General features: G+C 29.6%; 1 protein-coding gene across 1 annotated transcript in view; it reads right to left on the minus strand.

Moving 5' to 3' along the window:
- The window catches only part of LOC129921267 (guanylate cyclase 32E), a 93,928-nt gene extending 81,775 nt beyond the window's left edge, over positions 1 to 12,153 (minus strand). The window contains exon 1 of the mRNA XM_056003010.1: positions 11,348 to 12,153. Within this exon, the coding sequence (XP_055858985.1) occupies positions 11,348 to 11,494 (147 nt within the window). The 5' untranslated portion in view covers positions 11,495 to 12,153. The remainder of the gene's footprint in view (positions 1 to 11,347) is intronic.
- Between the last annotated feature and the right edge of the window lie 6,976 nt (positions 12,154 to 19,129).

Genomic DNA, 19,129 nt, shown 5'->3' on the forward strand with positions numbered 1-19,129 from the left:
ATCAATTAATGATAATGTTGAAAAATGTTTTTGAAGTTGAAACACAAGTTAAAGAACACAAAAAAAAAAAACAATGAGCCCAGTAAAAAAATGGTCGAGCACACTTCTTAAAACTAATGCGTTAACAAAAAATATTTTGATTTAACAATTTAAAAGAAAACCAAAATAAATACAACTCTCTCTCTTGGAAGTCACTTAAAAGTTTTAATTACCAAGTTTCAAGAAAATATCTTAGTTTAGGTTGTTGGTTAAGATATGTCCAGATAAACAGAAACGCCGACATATATTACTTATTCCGACAGTTTAATTTAAATTGCTCTACTTTCTAATAATTCTTTTCTTTCAATATTTTTATTTTTGTTTGTATTTAAGAAATAAAGCCCAAAGTTCAAGTAAATGTTCGCACTTGATCCTTAACTATGTAACCCCAAGAAAAAAAGTTTTTTTTTTGTTATCAAACAAGAAAAAGTATTCTTAAGTAAACTTCCGAAAATGTGTGTTAAACGAGGTATGAAAAAGGATATATGAACATTTTCATTTGGGGTCAAGTTTATTTTATCATGACATCAAATTTTATTTCATTCCAACTATTCAAAGTATTCCAACAACTTGACAGCTATAAATATTTTTTTTTTGAAACTTATGGCGTTTTCGATTGGCAGTCCGGAAGCGTCCGGAATCATTCTGAAAAAATTTTATTCATACAAAACTGTCAGTTTTGTGCGAATAAAACGCTTTCAGAATGATTCCGGACTACCAATCGAAATTACTATTAGATAAATATACCTTTGTATAAATAGGTCTGTTTAATGAATCTGATCCGCACAGAAAAGATCCGAAAAGTACAGGTTTGTGTGTTTCATGAAGAAAAACCTTGCCCTAAACTGTTCAACAAACTGTCATTTTGTGTTCCTTGAAGTTTTCCAGCACAGATTAGTTCAAGTTTTTCTGCACCTACTTTTGAGGTAGAGCAAACGAGTGAGAAGTGTCAAACAGCAACTGATTTGTTTTATTCTTACAAAAATATATTTAAATAAATTCAAAATAATGAAATTTTGTTTAGAATCTTCTTAATATGAAGAAAAATTCAAAATGTGAACAAATATTCTGATTAATTATAATTTATTTGAATGAAAAGTCATAACAAAAAAATTATTTTTATTTTAAGTTTCAAAACTGATAGGCAAAAGTCAACCCTATAAAATAGGAAGGTGTACTTTTCTGATCTTTTTTGTTCTGACAGTTTTTAAGAATTTGTGCTGTTCTGATCTTTTCTGTTCTAGTTTTTCTTCATTAAACAGACCTAATATTTTATATTTTGAGATTAAAAAGGGTTTAAAAGAATTTTAATCTATTTGCTTTAAAGCACAAATCATATCAGTATTTCTAAGAAAAAAATTTTAATGCTTTTTCCATTTCAATTACGTCAATCATAAATTCTTTATTTCTTGTTTATGAAAAAAAATCTACTCAATTTTTATTGTTATCTTTAGAGAATAAATTCTTGACTTTGTTGCTGTTTAACATTCTCATGTTATTTAAGAGCAAAACAAGTCGAGTGAAAATTTATAATCAAGTTCTCGTATTCCTTTATGCCTTCACTTTGCTGGATAAAATCTCTATAAATTATGCATGTTCCCTGGACATAATGCCTTAATAAAATTAGATATGCAGACTAACTAGAAGTTAAATTGTTTATTTTCTAATTTTTGAATTTAAATTATTTTGCATGTACTCGTACACTTTTTGATGCCATAACAGAATGTGAGTTACTTCAAAAGAATGTCATTCTTTAAAATTATGACATCGGGAAGGATATTGCTAGGCAACCTATGTGCATTGTGCAAGCTGTTTCTTTAAACTCTTCCTTTAGGAAAATATAACACTCAACAGGTGGTATAACGATGAGGGTAGATAGTCCTATGACGCGATCTAATCATCATATAATTAAACGGCGAGCATAGTTTTTGTGGTACAAATTACCGGGCCCCCAAAAACCGAAGGGGCATAAATTATACACGGAACGAAAGAGAATGACGCGTAGATGTGCAGAATCACATTTTTTTTTACTTTTTATTAACCGAAATAACGAAATTAAGCAAATTAAAATTCGATACAAAATAAAAAAAAAACAAAAACAAAACAAAAACAAAAACAACTGGAATTCTATTGGAAAATTTCCAATCGACTGGAATGAAATGTCATTCATGACTGAATGAATGAATGAAAGCATTCAGCGAAAATCAAAAAACATTAAGGTGGGTTCAAATTGGTGCGTTGTTTTAAGATCGCACGTAAACTATGGTTAACTTTCATTGTTTTAGTTATCTAAGTTTAGAAAGTAAGATGTTTGTTTTATTACCATGAATTTTTTTGTTAAAATCGAATTCTATTAAAATCAAGTCTATTACTTTTGTAAACACTTTTGATACCAATGAAATCTATTTTCGTCCTTTTCTCTCTTGAAAGAACATAAGAATTTGTCAGCAATTACATGAAGCCTCGAGAGGCGCGACTCTTTTTAAACATAATGAGTGCAAAAGAGAAAAAGATGAAAGAAAAAATTATCCGACCGGAGAGTCGTGGGTCGGAGTCCGAGACTCTTTTTTGACGTTTCTTTTTCCACTTTTTCTTTTTTCAACATTCCCTCACATTTCTTTTTGCTTCTTGGTGCAATACAACAACAACAAATTTTAATTCAAAAGATAAATGTCAAATTTGAGTCCTTGACTCAAGAGGCATCGTGTAATAGTACGCGCCTCACAGAATGATTACACACCCGACAAACAATTTTGGTTTTATAAAGCTTTACAGATGCAATTGTTGCTTCTTTAAAGCATTATAGAAGCAAAATTGTTAGTAGGGCAGCCACACAAAAAAATATAAAAGTTCTGACCTGGGATTGCGACTAGATTTTTCATATAGTTTTTGGGTCGCTGAAACCGAATCCGAATTCCGTTTTGCTCCATCACGTCAGGTTTTCGAGATAACCTCATAAAATGTCACGAAAACAAAAAATTTGTTTCTCTGATCTGGATGTGCGAATATGTTAATCATATAGTTTTTGGATCACTGAATCCAGACTCGAAGTCAATTTCGCCCTATCACGTCAGGTTTCTGGGATATCCTCAAAAAAATGTCAAAACCAAAAAAACAAAAGTTTTTACCTGGGGTTGCGACAAAATTTTTCATATAGTTTTTGGGTCGCTGAAACCGAATCCGAAGTCTATTTTGGCGTATCACGTCAGGTTTTTGAAATATCCTCAAAAAATGTCTAAACTCAAAAAAAAAGTTCTTATCTGACATTTTTTGAGGATATCTCAAAAACCTGACATGATACGGAAAAATAGAGTTCAAATTCGGTTTAAGCAACCCAAAAACTATATGAAAAACTTAGACGCAACCCCAAATAAGAAATTTAGTTTTTTTGGTTTTGACATTTTTTGAGGATATCTCAGAAACCTGACGTGATAGGGCAAAATTGACTTCGAATCTGGATTCAGTGATCCAAAAACTATATGATTTACATATTCGCATATCCAGATCAGTGAAAACAAATTTTTGTTTTCGTGACATTTTTTTAGGTTATCTCGAAAACCTGACGTGATGGGGCAAAACGGACTCCAGATTCGGTTTCAGCGACCCAAAAACTATATGAAAAACTTAGTCGCAACCCCAGGTCAGAACTTTTTTTTTTTTTGTGGGTGTGTTATCAAAAGAAATTTCGAAAAAAGAGTCAAGCCTTTTGAGGCTTCATGTAATAGCTGACTTTGACAGTTCCTTTACCATTTTACCAAGTTTTCACTTTAAGACGTTTACATTTTTGCATAAAAGGCACTAATATTTTATCGCCGCATGGCAAAGCGTTTTTCTTATGAGGTTCAGGGAAAACTAACAAAAACGTCTTTTTTGTTCCTTATCTACAATAACCTAAAAAGTGAAAAAAAAGGGAAATTTACAAAATTAAATTTTTTTTATTTCTTTCTAGCGCTATTTGTTTTTGTTTATTAAAGCAAAAAATAAGCTTTTTGCATCATTATTTTTGATTTTAAGGTAAGAAAAACTGTCAAAAAATGAATTTGAAAATTTTGTAAAAAAGAGTTAAGGTATAACTACAACGGCCACTTTTTGCAAAAAGTCAAAAAGTGAACATTTTCAAACTCATTTTGTGACAGTTTTTCCCATCACAAAATTAAAAATATTGATGCAGAAAGCTTATTTTTTGGTTTAAAAAAACAATTTTTGTAGTTTTTTTCTAAAAAAAAATAGCGCTAGAAAGAAATAAAAATTTTTTAATTTTGTAAATTTCCCACTTTTTCACTTTTTAGGCCATTGTAGTTATGCCTTTAACAAATTGTTTTTATTCAAAAAAAATATGGTTTTCGCATTTTTTGTTTTAATTTTCTAGCCCGAAGAACCATACAAAAATGCGTTTGAAAATTGTCACTTTTGTACTTTTTCACTTTTTGAGCCAATGTAGTTAAAAGCCACTTAATGCAAAAAGTCAATAAGTCAACATTTTCAAACTCATTTTGTGATAGTTTTTTCGACCAAAAAATTAAAAATAATAATGCAGAAAGCTTATTTTTTGGTTTGAAAAACAATTTTTGTAGTTTTTTCCAAAAACAAATGGAGCTTGAAAAGAAATAAATTTTTTTTACTTTTGTAAATTTCCCACTTTTTCACTTTTTAGGTCATTGTAGTTAAGCCTCAAGGCTTTAAAAGTATAACTACAACGGCAACTTTTTGCAAAAAGTCAAAAAGTGATAGATTCAAACTCATTTTATGACAGTTTTTACGACGACAAAATAAAAAATAATGATGCAAAAAGCTTATTTTTTGGTTTAAAAAAAAATGTTTGGTAGTTTTTTCCAAAAATTAAAAAAAAAAAAACAAATATTGCTAGAAAGAAATAAAAAAAAATTTAATTTTGTAAATTTCCCACTTTTTCACTTTTTAGGTCATTGTAGTTATGGTTTTAACATAAAAAAATAAAAAAAACGTTGTTGTGCGACGCAGTTGTCGTGGTAATGCCTTAAGAATTGATTTGTTTGATTAAAAAATGTCGCTTCTCACCACATAGTACCACGGATTACCTTTTTACTACAACTGTATATTATGAAGATCTACACCTGAACATACCTTTAATAAATGTGAACATATCTTTAATCATTATTAAGTGTCTGAACGCATTCATTAAAATTTTCCTGGAAGATTTGACATTTCTCAAACGTCAAGCTGAAAGTTTTCTTCGTATTGTTAAGGAGTTTGGAAGTAACCGTGGCCGAAGGCAGTCGTGGCCGAAGGCAGTCGCAGCTCTTGGAGCTAGTAAAAGTTTAACGTAAAGTTATATTATCTGGACGAGTTACTAATGGGTCTGTGGGATTGCCCCAACCCATTCGTATGTCCAACAAACACGTGTGACTTATAAGTCAACACCAGCAATAGATAATTAGCCACAGCTAATTAATTCAAATAGTGATGGAGATCCGGACGAGTCACTTACGGGTCTGCGGGATGCCCCAACCCGTTCGTGTGTCCTGCAAAGAACGTGCGACTTTGAAGTCGACATAAATCATCAACAGCAACAGACAATTAGCCACAGCTAATAATAACACAAAAAGTGACTAGGATGGATAATTACATCGCCATAAAACAGGGAAACTAGTATGTACAAAAAGTTAAACTGTGCTAACAGTACAACATAACACACCACAACAGTAAATAGCGGCATTTCATCGCACGCTATATCCATACAAGTAAGCGGTACGAATCATAACGGCGCATCGAAACACCTGATGCTAAAACTGAAAGCATATTCCCTAGTACATCTAAAATACTTTAAAACATATTCGCCAGTTAATTGATTTAATTTCATCTAAATTGAATGTTTTATTGTTTGCTACAATGTGATTTTACTTGTATGTTTAATGTATATATGGCGCTCTCGCTTCATAAACTCAAAAAACAAAAAAGAAAAGAAACGAAAAAAAAATAAAAATCTCAAGCAATATGTTAGATATTAAGCATATCACTGCACTGGCCAGTTTTCGTATATATGTAGTTTTAAGATAGGTTAAGTTTATTGTATATATGTATTCGTGACTACCGTCACAAACAAATTCAACTAAATGCTTATGAGCAAAAGCAGTCCAACCATATATTTAGTTTTATATAAATACTGACAGCCACGAGGCTTTACAAAAAAAATACTCGAAAAAGAAGGCAATACTTTATAGCCACTTTAGTACAATAAAAGCTATTGTTAGAATAAGATATAAAATGTAACCTAACTTTGAAGACTCAATAAAATTCAATTCAATTCAATTCGTATTGTTAATTTGAGAACACCAACTTCAAATAAAGAGTAAATTCTAATTGAATATCGTTTTTTTATTGCGGAAAAATATAAAATAAATAAAAAAAAACCATTTGCGATCAAAATATATTTTTTCCTGGTATAGTTATTGTGAAAAAGTCAAATTACTGTGACTTTTCTTCCCGTGATTGTCTTCAGGATATTTTGTCTCTGTAAAACGACAGCATACGGCCAAAATAATTAACTTTCTACTTCATCTTCACTCAGATCTTAATAATATCTGCAATTTCCTATTGATTTTGATTTAATTGAATTTATATTACCGAAGAAAATAAACAAAATTATTGATCAAAGGAATCTCTGGTTTTATTTTGCAGAAGTTGTTTTGATTTCAGATTGACGTACGTGTTAAAATTGTTGTCAAAGGACACATACACAATCGCAAAAAGAAGTCGGTCTGTTTTCATGTTCCTACAAGCTAAATGAAAAAAAAAATGGTGTGAATGACAAATTTGAGTGAAGTTGGGTGGAGGTTGAATGATTGACGGATTGAATTTGAACGAATGGAACATGAAACAGGTTGAATTGAATTGAAATGCAAGGTGCAAACACAATGCCCTTAAGGAGATTACACTTTGCATTTTCTTTTTCGATACTTTTTTTACGTAGTTGAGCGTAGTTAAAACGTAGTTCGACAATATCTAAATCAGGCTTAAAATATATAAAAAAGTAGGTATATTATATATTCCTGTGTAAAAAGTGTAGTTAATCGTAAGAAAACAACAACAAATACTATAAAAAATAAAGAAACTATTTTGGTATTATTGTGTTCAAAATTGTTGCAAATAAAAAAAAAATAAAGAAATTGGCACTCGAATTTCGAGGGCTGGGTCGGCTAGTATGCTTTAATTGTTGACTTAATAAATGGAGTGTAAGTAGGTAAGTGTATTCAATGTAAAAATTATGCTTTAAGACAACTTAAATCTACTTAATCATTAAAACTCCTGACAAAAAAAAACTTTGCGTAAAAGTAATTAACAGAAGTTTTCAAAAAGTACCACTGAGTGGTTTGGCATTAATTATTACATTTTCATCTCTAAAGTTAATTATTTATTTATGATTTAATAGTAGTTGCGTTCAACACTCTACAATGAGTGCACATGACATCCAAAACTCCATACCAAGCTTAAAAAAATCACTGGGCTTTAACTTTGAAAACTAATTTCCTTTTATATACACTCTTTTCTGAAAGTATAACCTAAACTAATTCATCAAATTCAATGTCTTTATTGCCTTAGGATTGGTAAAAGTAATTATGGGTAGGTATGACCAGTATGCCTACAGGATTAAATTTTATTTTTGTTTAAAATATAATCATCCTTTTAAATCAGAAATTGGAGCAAAATAAATTTAAACTACGACGAAAAAGAGAGTCATTCAAGTTTACGCGTTTGTCTGTACATAAAGTACTTAGAATGGTTACACACAGTTTTGATGGCCCCTCCAGTATTGGACAGTACCTTTGAATTTGTAAATTTGTTTAGAAAAAGAGAAAGACAAGTAAAAACTAAATTTCTCTCAAAGAGAATTTCGTAAGCAAATAATATTCTCTTGGTCACGTTAACACAGGAATTTAAAATGTAAATTTGTGCAACTGTAGAGAGTTATTTTAGTTTGTGTTTTTTGCCAAAAATGTGTTGGAATGTTTAGTATTTTGTATCAAGTTTAGATGATTTTTACCTGTTTCCATGTTTTTTCGTGAACACATTTTAATTTACTTCTGTTCACAGATTACAGATATGTAAATATAAGTTTTCAAATTTGTTCCTGCCATAAAACCTAATTTCCGAAACCTGTGTAAAATATGCCGGTCTCATAAATTTTAACTTAAGAATTTTCACAGAGGGAAATAAAATTAGTGGAAAGTTTAAAATTAATTACGTAGAAAGGAATTATTAGATACTTCACCTCCAGATGTCATTACGAAAACTTTATGTGGAAAAAGGAATTGCACGAGGAGTTTGACTTGAAGTTCATTAATTAATGTCGAAGAACAAAATAAAAAAATAAAATGGACTGTTTTTAAAGCAAAGTAGTTTAAAAATGTTCAGGTTTTTATAATTTCTTATTTTTACGGAATAATTTAATGGATAGGTTATGGTCAGTTCACACGAATTTAACACAAACAAAAAAAAAAAAAAATTGTTCGAAAATTCATTCAAAAAAATGTAGAGAAAATTTATGTAGGACGGCTTCGAATTTCCATTACAAATCGAAAATCTACAGAAATAACTTTATACGACTTTTTTTAATAAAAAAAGGTGACTGTTTTTGATCTTTTGTATTGTTTTTCTTTACGATAGATTAATTTTCTATGAATTTTATTAATAAATGGAATAGAAATATAAAGAATAGATTGTTTTCATGCAAAAATAAATCTGAAAAATTTCTTTCCCTTCAAACAACGATAATAATGTTCAGCATATAATTTTTGTTTTTTCTCGAAATCATCTTTTTTTGAGAAAAAGTCAGACACAATTTTTATTTCCGATATAACATTCACTATCTCACAAAACATTAGCAGCATAGCAACATGGTGGTGGCATGGTGGGTAGTAGCATATTATAATGAGGACTCATTACAGAGTTTCATCATATCTTTAAGAGAAATGTTGTGAATATGGTTAACTCCAAAGTTGTTGCAGTTCACCTAGCATCTCTTTTCTGGTAGTTGGAGCATTTTAATTAGATATTCTTTGCTTAACCAAATTGTACAAATGAGTTCTTGATCATACCCTAAAAGTCATTTCCCAAAAAAGTCCATTAATTGCTGCCTAAAGTCCATTAAGGATTACTCGATGTTAAATGATTTATTCAATGTTAAATAAGCTTTAAGACAGCTTTAATGCATTCAATCATCAACAACACTTGTGGAACGCCGCGCCGCTATAGCATAAAAGTAATTAACAGAAGTTTTAAAAAAAATTCACTGGGTTGGCATTAATGATTATGTTCTCATCTCTTAATTTGATGATTTATTTATTACTTATCAAAACTTGCGTCCAGCACAAGGAGCAAAATGATACTCACGACGTATATAACTTACCATAACCTACCTATAAAAAACTCACTGAGCTTTAACATTGTAAATTAATTTCATGTTAATTCGTGATTCTCTTTAAATATTGAAAATGGAAAATGGAAAAACAAGTAAAAAAAAAATTTCGTTCAAAGGGAATTTTGTAAGCATCTCATGAACTTTAAATACAATCCTCAAATCCTCAAAAAAAAAAAAAAAAAAAAAAATATGCAATTTTTTTTTCTTAAGGACAAATATAATGCATAGAATATGGTCAGTTCAAAAGAATTAAACGGAAACAAAAAAAAATAGATTTAAAAAAAATGTTGAGAAATGTCTTTACTGGATTTTTCTTGATGAAAAGCAATAAGAAGGTGAGGTTGATCGAAATAAAAATGTATATTTTTTTACACAATCTAGATATACGACGCGTAAGGAGCTTAAAAACAAAAGTTTACTTTTTAGTTTTTTTGAACTTTTGATTTTGTATTTCTTGGAATAGATTAATTTATCTAAACAAAAAAGGCAACACCTCAAAAAATATTATATTGCCTTTTTATTAAACCGAATGAGAGTATTTAAAAAATAAATTTTCCAATGGATATTTTATAAATAATGAATGTTTTTGTATTTTGTATTTAAAATTTTGTTATTTTTTCAACACGAAAAAAATTTAAAAATCGACAAATTGATATTTTTTTTTACATTTTTATCAAATAAAGGATCTGTTAACACCTTTTTTGATTAAGAGAGGTACTCTTGCCAGAAATGGTTGAAGTCTCATTTTCTACCCCCGCATCCTTTTTCCTTCATCCCTGATATTCTGCTTTTTTTAATGTTGGCCCAAGTCTAATTTTGATGTTTAGTTCCACCGTTTTGCACACTCTTTTACAAATCGGGGCTTTTACAATTTTAAAAGTTTGATACATAGATACACTTAAAAAAAAAAATAGATATGTGTAGGTTCGTTTATAAGAATGTTCAAGTATTAAAAAAATTACATACATAGGTATATGCCATTCGGTCGGAAAAATAAAATTTCAAAAATGCAAAACAAAAGATTTGTCGAAAAATCCTGGAATCTAAAAAAAACTGCCAGAAAATATAAGATAGTTTTTCTTCAAAAAAAAAAATGCTACAACATATGTACCGTATAGTCTCCAGGGAAGATAAATACAACTAGAACCTTTTTTTCGAAAAAATATATCTTAAAGAAAAATACCTACCTTCTAAATACTTTTTTAAATCTTTAATCTTAAAAAAACGACGTTTTCGTTTTTAATAACAATTTTTTTTTTTGTCAAAAAAATACCTCCAAAACGTTGTCAAATAATATTTCACATCGAACCTTTTTCGATTTCTTTTAAACACACAAAATCTCTTAAAGGGATAACGCATATTTTTGTTTTGTTTTCAAGAAAAATATTTCTCAGAAATATTTTCTTTCACAACAAAAAGAAATCTTATAAGATGCAACATTTATTTATACAAAAAGAAAAGGGATCAAAAATCTTTTCAATCCCTTAAGATCCACAATTTCAATTTCATAAATCCTATTAAGTAACCTTAAAATCCTTTAACAAAAGCTTATTTAAACTTCCAAAATAAATAGCAGTTGAAAAGATTAAAATAAAACCCAAAATACACCTGTTACACCTGTTCCACTTTGCGGCAAATAATTTTGCAACCACAAAACTCTCCAATTAAAATCACTTCAACAGAAATAGTTAATTTGAGAATTTTATTCAAAATAATTATTTACCAAGAACTTTCCTGTTGTTTCTTTCACGGGACAAAAACTTTATTCATACATAAAGTTCAATTGAGGTGATGAATTTTTAATTTTTCAACTTTTTTTTCAAAACGCACAAAAAAAATAAATGAAATAAGTTTGCAAAGAATATAAATTTCCTGCGAAATTGAAAACCAAAAAAGTTATTTCCAACTTACACGCATCTGTGCATACTCCGCGAGGAAGCCAATGTATATTGTCTCTCCATTGGCAGATGGCTGGAAGGATGAATTTCGAGGGAGTGATGTCAAAAAATTAAAAATATTTCCGAAAACAAACCACAAGAGGAAGTTTCTTTTATTCATTTTTATTTTGAATTTTTCTCTATTTTTTTTTTTAACTAAACAAATTAGTTTAGTCTTTTTTTCTATTTATAGTATTAAATTGGCAGTGTGTATAGCGTTAAATATTTAGGATATCCTTTTTTTACAATTTTTTCACTTTCTATGCATTAACACTCTTTATCACACAAAAGATTTATCTATAATCATCAAACCCATTAAGAGTAGGAAAATAACGACAAAAAGGATGTTAAGCCTTTTTCGGATCCTTAACAAACACAATTTAAATTTATTTTTAGTACAAACACAAACAAATCCCGAACAAACTACCTACTATAAAAGAGGATATAAATTGCATCACAAACCCTATGTCAAACCAATCAACTGAAGAATGTTGTGAATGCAAATGACAAAGTAGTGGAATTTCAGAGAAAAAAAAACGTTAAAACGGATATCGAAATCGGATAGAAAAAAATATAGAAGCGAATATTAATACAGAACTATAATATATACGCGATAGCAGGAGGAACAAGTAGGTACACTCTGTTAACACTTCCAAAGGACCATCACATTTCTTTTTTTTTTAACCGCATCTACCAACCCGACGAGAGAATAAAAATAAATATCTTTTCGTTTCGGTTTTGTCTCTTAGATCCTGTTCGATACGAGTCCTGTAGTCGACTGAATGAAATTCAAAAATTATCGTAGCTTTATGTGCGAGTTATCAGACTGGCACACAAGGATGTGTCTTCCTGCAAACAACAGGAAAGCCCACGCTGGGTAATGTTCTGATGCTGTTCCATCCGGTAGACTGTTTGCTGTTTGGGGTGGCTGTGCGAGGATGCTGTTATTAGAATAGAAGGATGGATTGGAGTTACCAGTTGGGTTGTTTTTTTTTTTTAAAGCAAAATATTGAATAATTAAAGTATAAAGTTCATGTGAGCTTAAACGTATATAACACTGTGCGACACTGAAAATACACCCGACGAATTACATAGTGTAGGCTGTTCGTATGGTCGAATAATGCATAAAAATATTTTTGTTATATTTTTGGAACCCTCCATTTTGTTTTTATTTACAAAAAAACATTTTTTGAGACCTTACGATGTAATCTATCAATATCAATCTATCAATATTTTCCTAACAACTCTCAATATGTTATATGTTTTTGGAAAGAGGATTTCCAGACCTTTTGAATGATGTATATAAGTCTATTGTTTAAACAAATTAAGTATAGGTTTTTATCCCATAAATCTTGAAAAAGTGATTCTTTTCTCAATTTTTTCAACTTTACCTAATTTTTTTTGCAAAATAAAACAAACAAAAAAATAAAGTAAGATTACATTCTGAAAGAATATACATTTAGGCATAAATAAAAATTTAGGCATGAATAAAAATGTATGTTTTTTAATTTTTTGGCATTAAACGTGTAAAAAGCGATTTTTGAAAAAGTCTGAAAAGAATGATTTTTTTAACAAGCTAAATCTCTAAAATTATAACAATTAAAAATCTGAAAAATGTTCACATGATAGCTACACTTATTAAATTTGAGTCTATAAAGTTTTAAATTTTTTGAACGAATGGTTTGGCTGGAATTTAAAATTGATCGAACAAAGTCCAAGAAACCCCATGTTATTCCCATAAGAAACTTCAACCGCTTGGCGGCACGGGTTAGAATTAAGTTAGAGACTTGAAACTTGGGGAATATTTTTTTTAGTTTATTTTCAACCATATAAGATCCTAGGAGCATAGAAATTCTAATTATTTTAAAATAACGAACACCCTATTGTGCATCTTGCAATTCACATCATGAAAAGCCACATTTTCTATTTACGAAAAAGTAGCATAGATTCCGCAGTTTTGGTCCAATTCAATAAAAAAATACGCCAATTTTTGCCTAAATGTATATTCTTTCAGAATGTTATCTTACTTTATTTTTTTGTTTGTTTTATTTTGCAAAAAAAATTAGGTAAAGTTGAAAAAATTGAGAAAAGAATCACTTTTTCAAGATTTATGGGATAAAAACCTATACTTAATTTGTTTAAACAATAGACTTATATACATCATTCAAAAGGTCTGGAAATCTTCTTTCCAAAAACATATAACATATTGAGAGTTGTTAGAAAAATGACTGAGATATTGATGGATTACATCGTAAGGTCTGTAAAAATGGTTTTTTGTAAATAAAAACAAAATGGAGGGTTCCAAAAATATAACAAAAATATTTTTATACATTATTCGACCATACGAACAGCCTACACTATGTAATTTCTCGGGTGTATTTTTTTTTTTTATTTTGTCGCACAGTGTAATTAAACACAATTTTGTGTTTTTGAACTTAAATAAAAGCTAGATCGTAAACGGGATTAATGGTAAGAGTTTAGGTAATGGGACCAAACTTCTCACTCCTCATCTTCAAGCCCGGTTTTTGTGGAGGAAGTTGGCTCAGATTTTGTAGTCTTAAATAGACTACTTAGTCTTGATTAATATTTGGGGTGTAAGATGCATTGTGACCTATAAGATCTATTGTGCCCCTACTTAGTCTTACTAGCCCGCACAAGTGAAAGTGAAAGTGACCGATGAAACTGCGCCCAAATACCCAACAAGGTGGTTACCCCAAACGCCCAAACTCTATCTCCGCGGAAAATAACATGTTTTTGGGATCGACTGTCTGTTGTTTTGGGCTGTTAAAAAACATCTGTCATTGATGTTATTGTAATGAGAGAGTCAAAAGCAACAAGATGTGATCACTTTTCAATGTTTAGCTTAAAGACGAGTTTTCGGGCTCGTCTGCTGAGTGTTTAGATGCGAATAAATCGTCTGCCATGGATGTATATATAATGAGGGAGAGAATGGTTTCATGATCTAACTAATATTAAGTGGTTACTCTCACTGAATCTAATTTCAGAAAAATGGAATCACTTTTGAAACACTTTTTCTTTGCAAAGGCACCAATGCTTATTGGCAAACCATCGTTTTTGTCATCACAATGATTTGGTTGAGGCTTGCTACAGTATTATTAATCGGATACGTTTTACGAAAAAATCTGCTTTACGGTCTATGTAATTTGATAATACCAATATATAACAAATGATCCAATTAATAACGCTCAATTAAATATGAAAGTGAACCTGGCCGAATCAACGCACCATCTTGTTACGTAAAAAATCTCCAACAAGCAGTTTTATACCCTCTTAAAGTGAATGCCCATTTAAGACCTAAACAGCTGAGAGTAGTTGTCGACAAACTTCCTGAAAAATGGCAAACATTTTGACAATACTGATTTAAAAATACAAATTAGTGTATTCTTCTCGTGCTTTTCTGCCTCATTTCCTCCCACCAAATTTTTTTAAAACGATTTATTTCAATTTCTACGCAAGGGGTAAGGATACCTGCCAGTCCTGTTTACAATACATGTATTTGAAAACTATATGATCTGGCTGGATGTCCTAACCAACTGTGGTTTCCAGCCTTCCTATCACAGAAAAGGACATGGGTCAGAAAACAAAAGTTCTTTCCACTTTCCGAAAATCTAAACAAAAAAGATACTTTATAAAGTACCCAACACTCCAACAAAAGATGACTGGTGTCAGTACCATCAGAATTTGTCATAACCAAAAGTGTTTGTAAACATCCCCAGAACAGTATGAATAAAAAAAACTTGCAAGCAGAACACAGTCTATCCTTGGGAAGGGGTCGTTATTCTCTATTCCAAAATTCTGTATGGTAAAAATTCTGTATTTCCTTCTAAAATTCGGTAAGAACATATTCCATTTGTTCTATTTTTCTATATTTCAAAATTTTTTAATTTAGAATCCTTTATTTCAAAATTTCGGTACAGAGATCTGGTTTTAAAAATCTGTATTCCAAAATTCTGTAAATGGAAAAAGAAAAATTTTTTTTTAAATGAACAAAAGTCAGCACCAAAATTCCACAAAGAGAAGAAGAAAAATTATTTTGATAATGAAAAAGAACGACGCACTTTTTTCATTATCAAAACCATTTTTCTTTACCCATTTATAAAAACAGTATTTTGCATACAGGATTTTGAATTTGGGGAATTTTATAACAGAATTATGGTTTGTAAATCGAATTTCGGTACACACAAAGTTATATGACCCAAACCCTAGATCCAGCATTGTAGTTGTAGTGAGTTAAACTTTCTCTTTTTCAATTTTATAATTTCTTTTTAATATTTCTAAAGATTTATGTGCTAAGAACAATATCTCAGAAATGAACGAATACAAATTAATGAAATTTGGTACATATTTTTCTACATACAGTAGCGAGCAAAAAAAATACAAACGAAAGAGGTTTAAAGAATTTTGAACAAGAATTAAGTTACCAAATTTGGCATATTAAGACTGTTTTAGTTTCATTAAACAGAGTCAATTTGTGGAATATTTTACTCCAAAATCATTATTGAGTCAAAAAACACAAAAATTTAAAGAAATTGTATTCCTAGATTCCTTTTTTTTCAATATCTCTTTTTTAAAGCATACCTACCTCCGATATAACGTTTCCGATGTATTGCAATTTTCTCGAAAACGGCTCCAATGATTTTGATTAAATTTGGTGTACATAATACTCTTATTGATTCTAATAAAACTGCGTTTTTGATTCTAATAAAACTGCGTTTTTAGTTTTTCTTAAAAAATTCGGCAAACGGAAATATGGCGTTGCCGTTTTTCAAAAATTGACATATTTTTTAAGTTCATAGATTTCATTAAAGCTTAAATCAGTTTTATTCAAAACTTACAGACATTATATTAAAGTGTAAAATGTAAAAAAAAAGTTTAAAAAAAAAGTTTTTGAAGAAAACTTTTAAAAATTAAATTTTTTTAACTTTCGATTTTTTTTTGATTTTTTTTTTATTCTGCACACTAAACAAAATCTCAAATTTCCAATTGATATTTAAGATAAAGATACTTTGAACTACAAGAGCAAGTACGTGCTACCCAGTCGTGCATTTGATTTAATTTTTGGTTGGAAATTTCATAAGTTTAAAAGTTGCAAAATATCATTTATTTGCACTTGTACGTTGTGTGACACGCATTTTATAGAGCTTGTTACACTGATTACAAAGGGTATGTAAAAATTTCGTTACACCCCCAATATTTAACTAAGTTCAAAAACACTGTTTTTCATACTTTCATCCATTGCAAAAAAAATCTAGCTTCTTCAATTCTAATTTTATATTTGTTTTACTGACAGCTTACTTAATGATGGTATGAAAGTTTCGCATTCCATGTGAACTGAAAATCAAAAGAGTCCATGAAAATATGCATATTGTAGAGTTTGTCATTTTCAGGTTTTAGCACGAATACTTAAAATGTCTAAAAGGTTTTAGCACGAAAACTTAAAATGTCTAAAGTTTGTAAAAATTGGTAAAAATATTTCAATTATCAAATATCTAGCATATGGTAACACTGGTCATGGTATCTACTCCGTCTCCGTTAAATAGGAACTTCATTCTTTGTGCTTCAGATATTCACTGAAATTCCTTTATCCAGAGCATCAATTTGTCTCTAGCAAATCAAAATATTTTGAAAATATTAGAAGAAAAAACTCTACTATTGTCATCGATAAAATAGTTGAAGACACACAATATTGTTTATTACAACTATGATAGATTGGCGTGTTAAACGAAATCATATTCTTTTTTGTTCGTTTGAAGGTATTTCAAAAGTTTTGAAAGAACAAAGAGAAATATCGGATATTGGAAATGTTATACATCACGTACATAATTGAGTACAATCAATTTATTTATGATGCCTTTTAATTATGTGGAAATATTTTTTAAACTTTTTTATTTCAAATTGACTTGTATCTCTTTGTTCTTTATCCATGGATGTAACTTCGTTAATTAACAAGCAAGGTTAATTTCAATTCGATTTAATGAAACCACAGATCCAATAACCCAAAAAAATGTGCTTCAAAAGGAATATTTTTACATGATATCAATTTTTATTCAGAATTGTATTCAAAAAGTTGAAAAATATGAATTTATAGAAATTTTCCAAGTAAATTAAACAAACATTTGTAAGCATTGTTAAAAACAAAACAAAAAATACTCTTTAACAATATCATTTTTTAAAGAGAAAATATAATTTAAACCTGTTAAAAAATACATAAAAACAAAAGCCTTTGTAGTAAAAATAATTATGTAATTAATAAAACAATAAAATTGAAAATTATAACCAAAGTTTTTCAATAACTCAACTTTTTGTCAATTTGTTTTCAAATTGTTCAAATCCAGTGATGCATATAATTGCGGGCTACACCTGAGTACAAAAGAAATAGAAAACTTAATTAATGTATTTTCTTGTAAATTTATGTAGGTTGAACCCTTTGGGTGGGCAATGTCCATAGCAGTTTTGCTCCCAGTGACCACAATTTTCACTTTACATCAATTGTAGTTATTTCAGTTCCTAATTGTAACTGCATAGCAATATTCACGTACAACACTGAACTTGACTTGCCTAACAACTTATAAGTGAGAGTTTTCAGTGTTGAATAGAATCTGAAAATATAGCAACACTATCACTATCCCTATTGTCCTACACAACTTGGAAGTTGTGTTGTCGGGTTAACTTCTCTTTCATGTTAGCAAAAAAGTAAGGAGAGAGGCACACAAGAAGCTTTTGACAATGAATTATATCCTCAAACTGGCCACTGGATATGAGAGTATGCCTACACCTGAAACTTAACTCTCGTCATTCATCAGAGGTGTTGCTGAATAAAAATTAAATTAAAAGTTGTTCTCACGCATATTTAAGCAAATTGCAGTCTCAACGCATGGGGCTCTAACCAGTGGATAAAATCAATAAACAAAACTGGGATTTTCATATTCTATTCGAAATACCTATACGGTAAAGGTCGACACAGAAGACAGATTTTTTTACGAAAACACACTTTTTTCATTTGAGGAAAATTTAAAATGCGGATTTATGGCAATTACGTTTGGAAAGTTTCATCAAAATCGTTAGAGCCGTTTTTGAAAAAAAAAATTCAATATCTCGAAAATTTTATACACGTTCTAAGCGAGATAATATAGCTATGCAAAAACAAAACTTTCAGACATCTTTAAAAAACACATGTACCAAATTTTTAGAAATCCTTTCACTCGTTTGGTCAAAAGAAATATCTCAGATCGTATGGAACAACAGACGAAAACAACTTTTTTATTTAAACTTGTAACAAACCATACTTTTTTAAAGCATTTTTGTGCTGATTCCAAATTTGAAGTCAAAATTTCACTGGCATTTTTGAAATACTTCAATATTAGTAGGTCAAAAACGGGTTTTTTGCGCCTTTTTGCCGTCCAATTACATCACGGTTATATTTTTTGTTTGCAAAACTACTCATGTAATTTATATTAAGTTTTAATTAAATGACTTATTTTTTATGAAAATCGATTGAAAATTTACGAAGTTAGTGCATTTGCATTGTTTGAAATCCTAAAAATCCGTTTTTTGTTCCTAAATCCAGATTTTGGAGGTATTTTGAAAAACAAAATATGCAGTTTTAATAAATTCAATACCTATGCTTTACAAAACGTTCTAGGTCACGAAAAAATTTTTTTCAAATTTCGTTTTTTTTTGATACAGTGTATTGAAATTTAAAAATCTGTAATTTTTCTAAGAAAACACAGAGGCC

The sequence above is a fragment of the Episyrphus balteatus genome, chromosome 1 (genome assembly GCF_945859705.1).
Source record: "Episyrphus balteatus chromosome 1, idEpiBalt1.1, whole genome shotgun sequence".
Classification (NCBI taxonomy): domain Eukaryota; kingdom Metazoa; phylum Arthropoda; class Insecta; order Diptera; family Syrphidae; genus Episyrphus; species Episyrphus balteatus.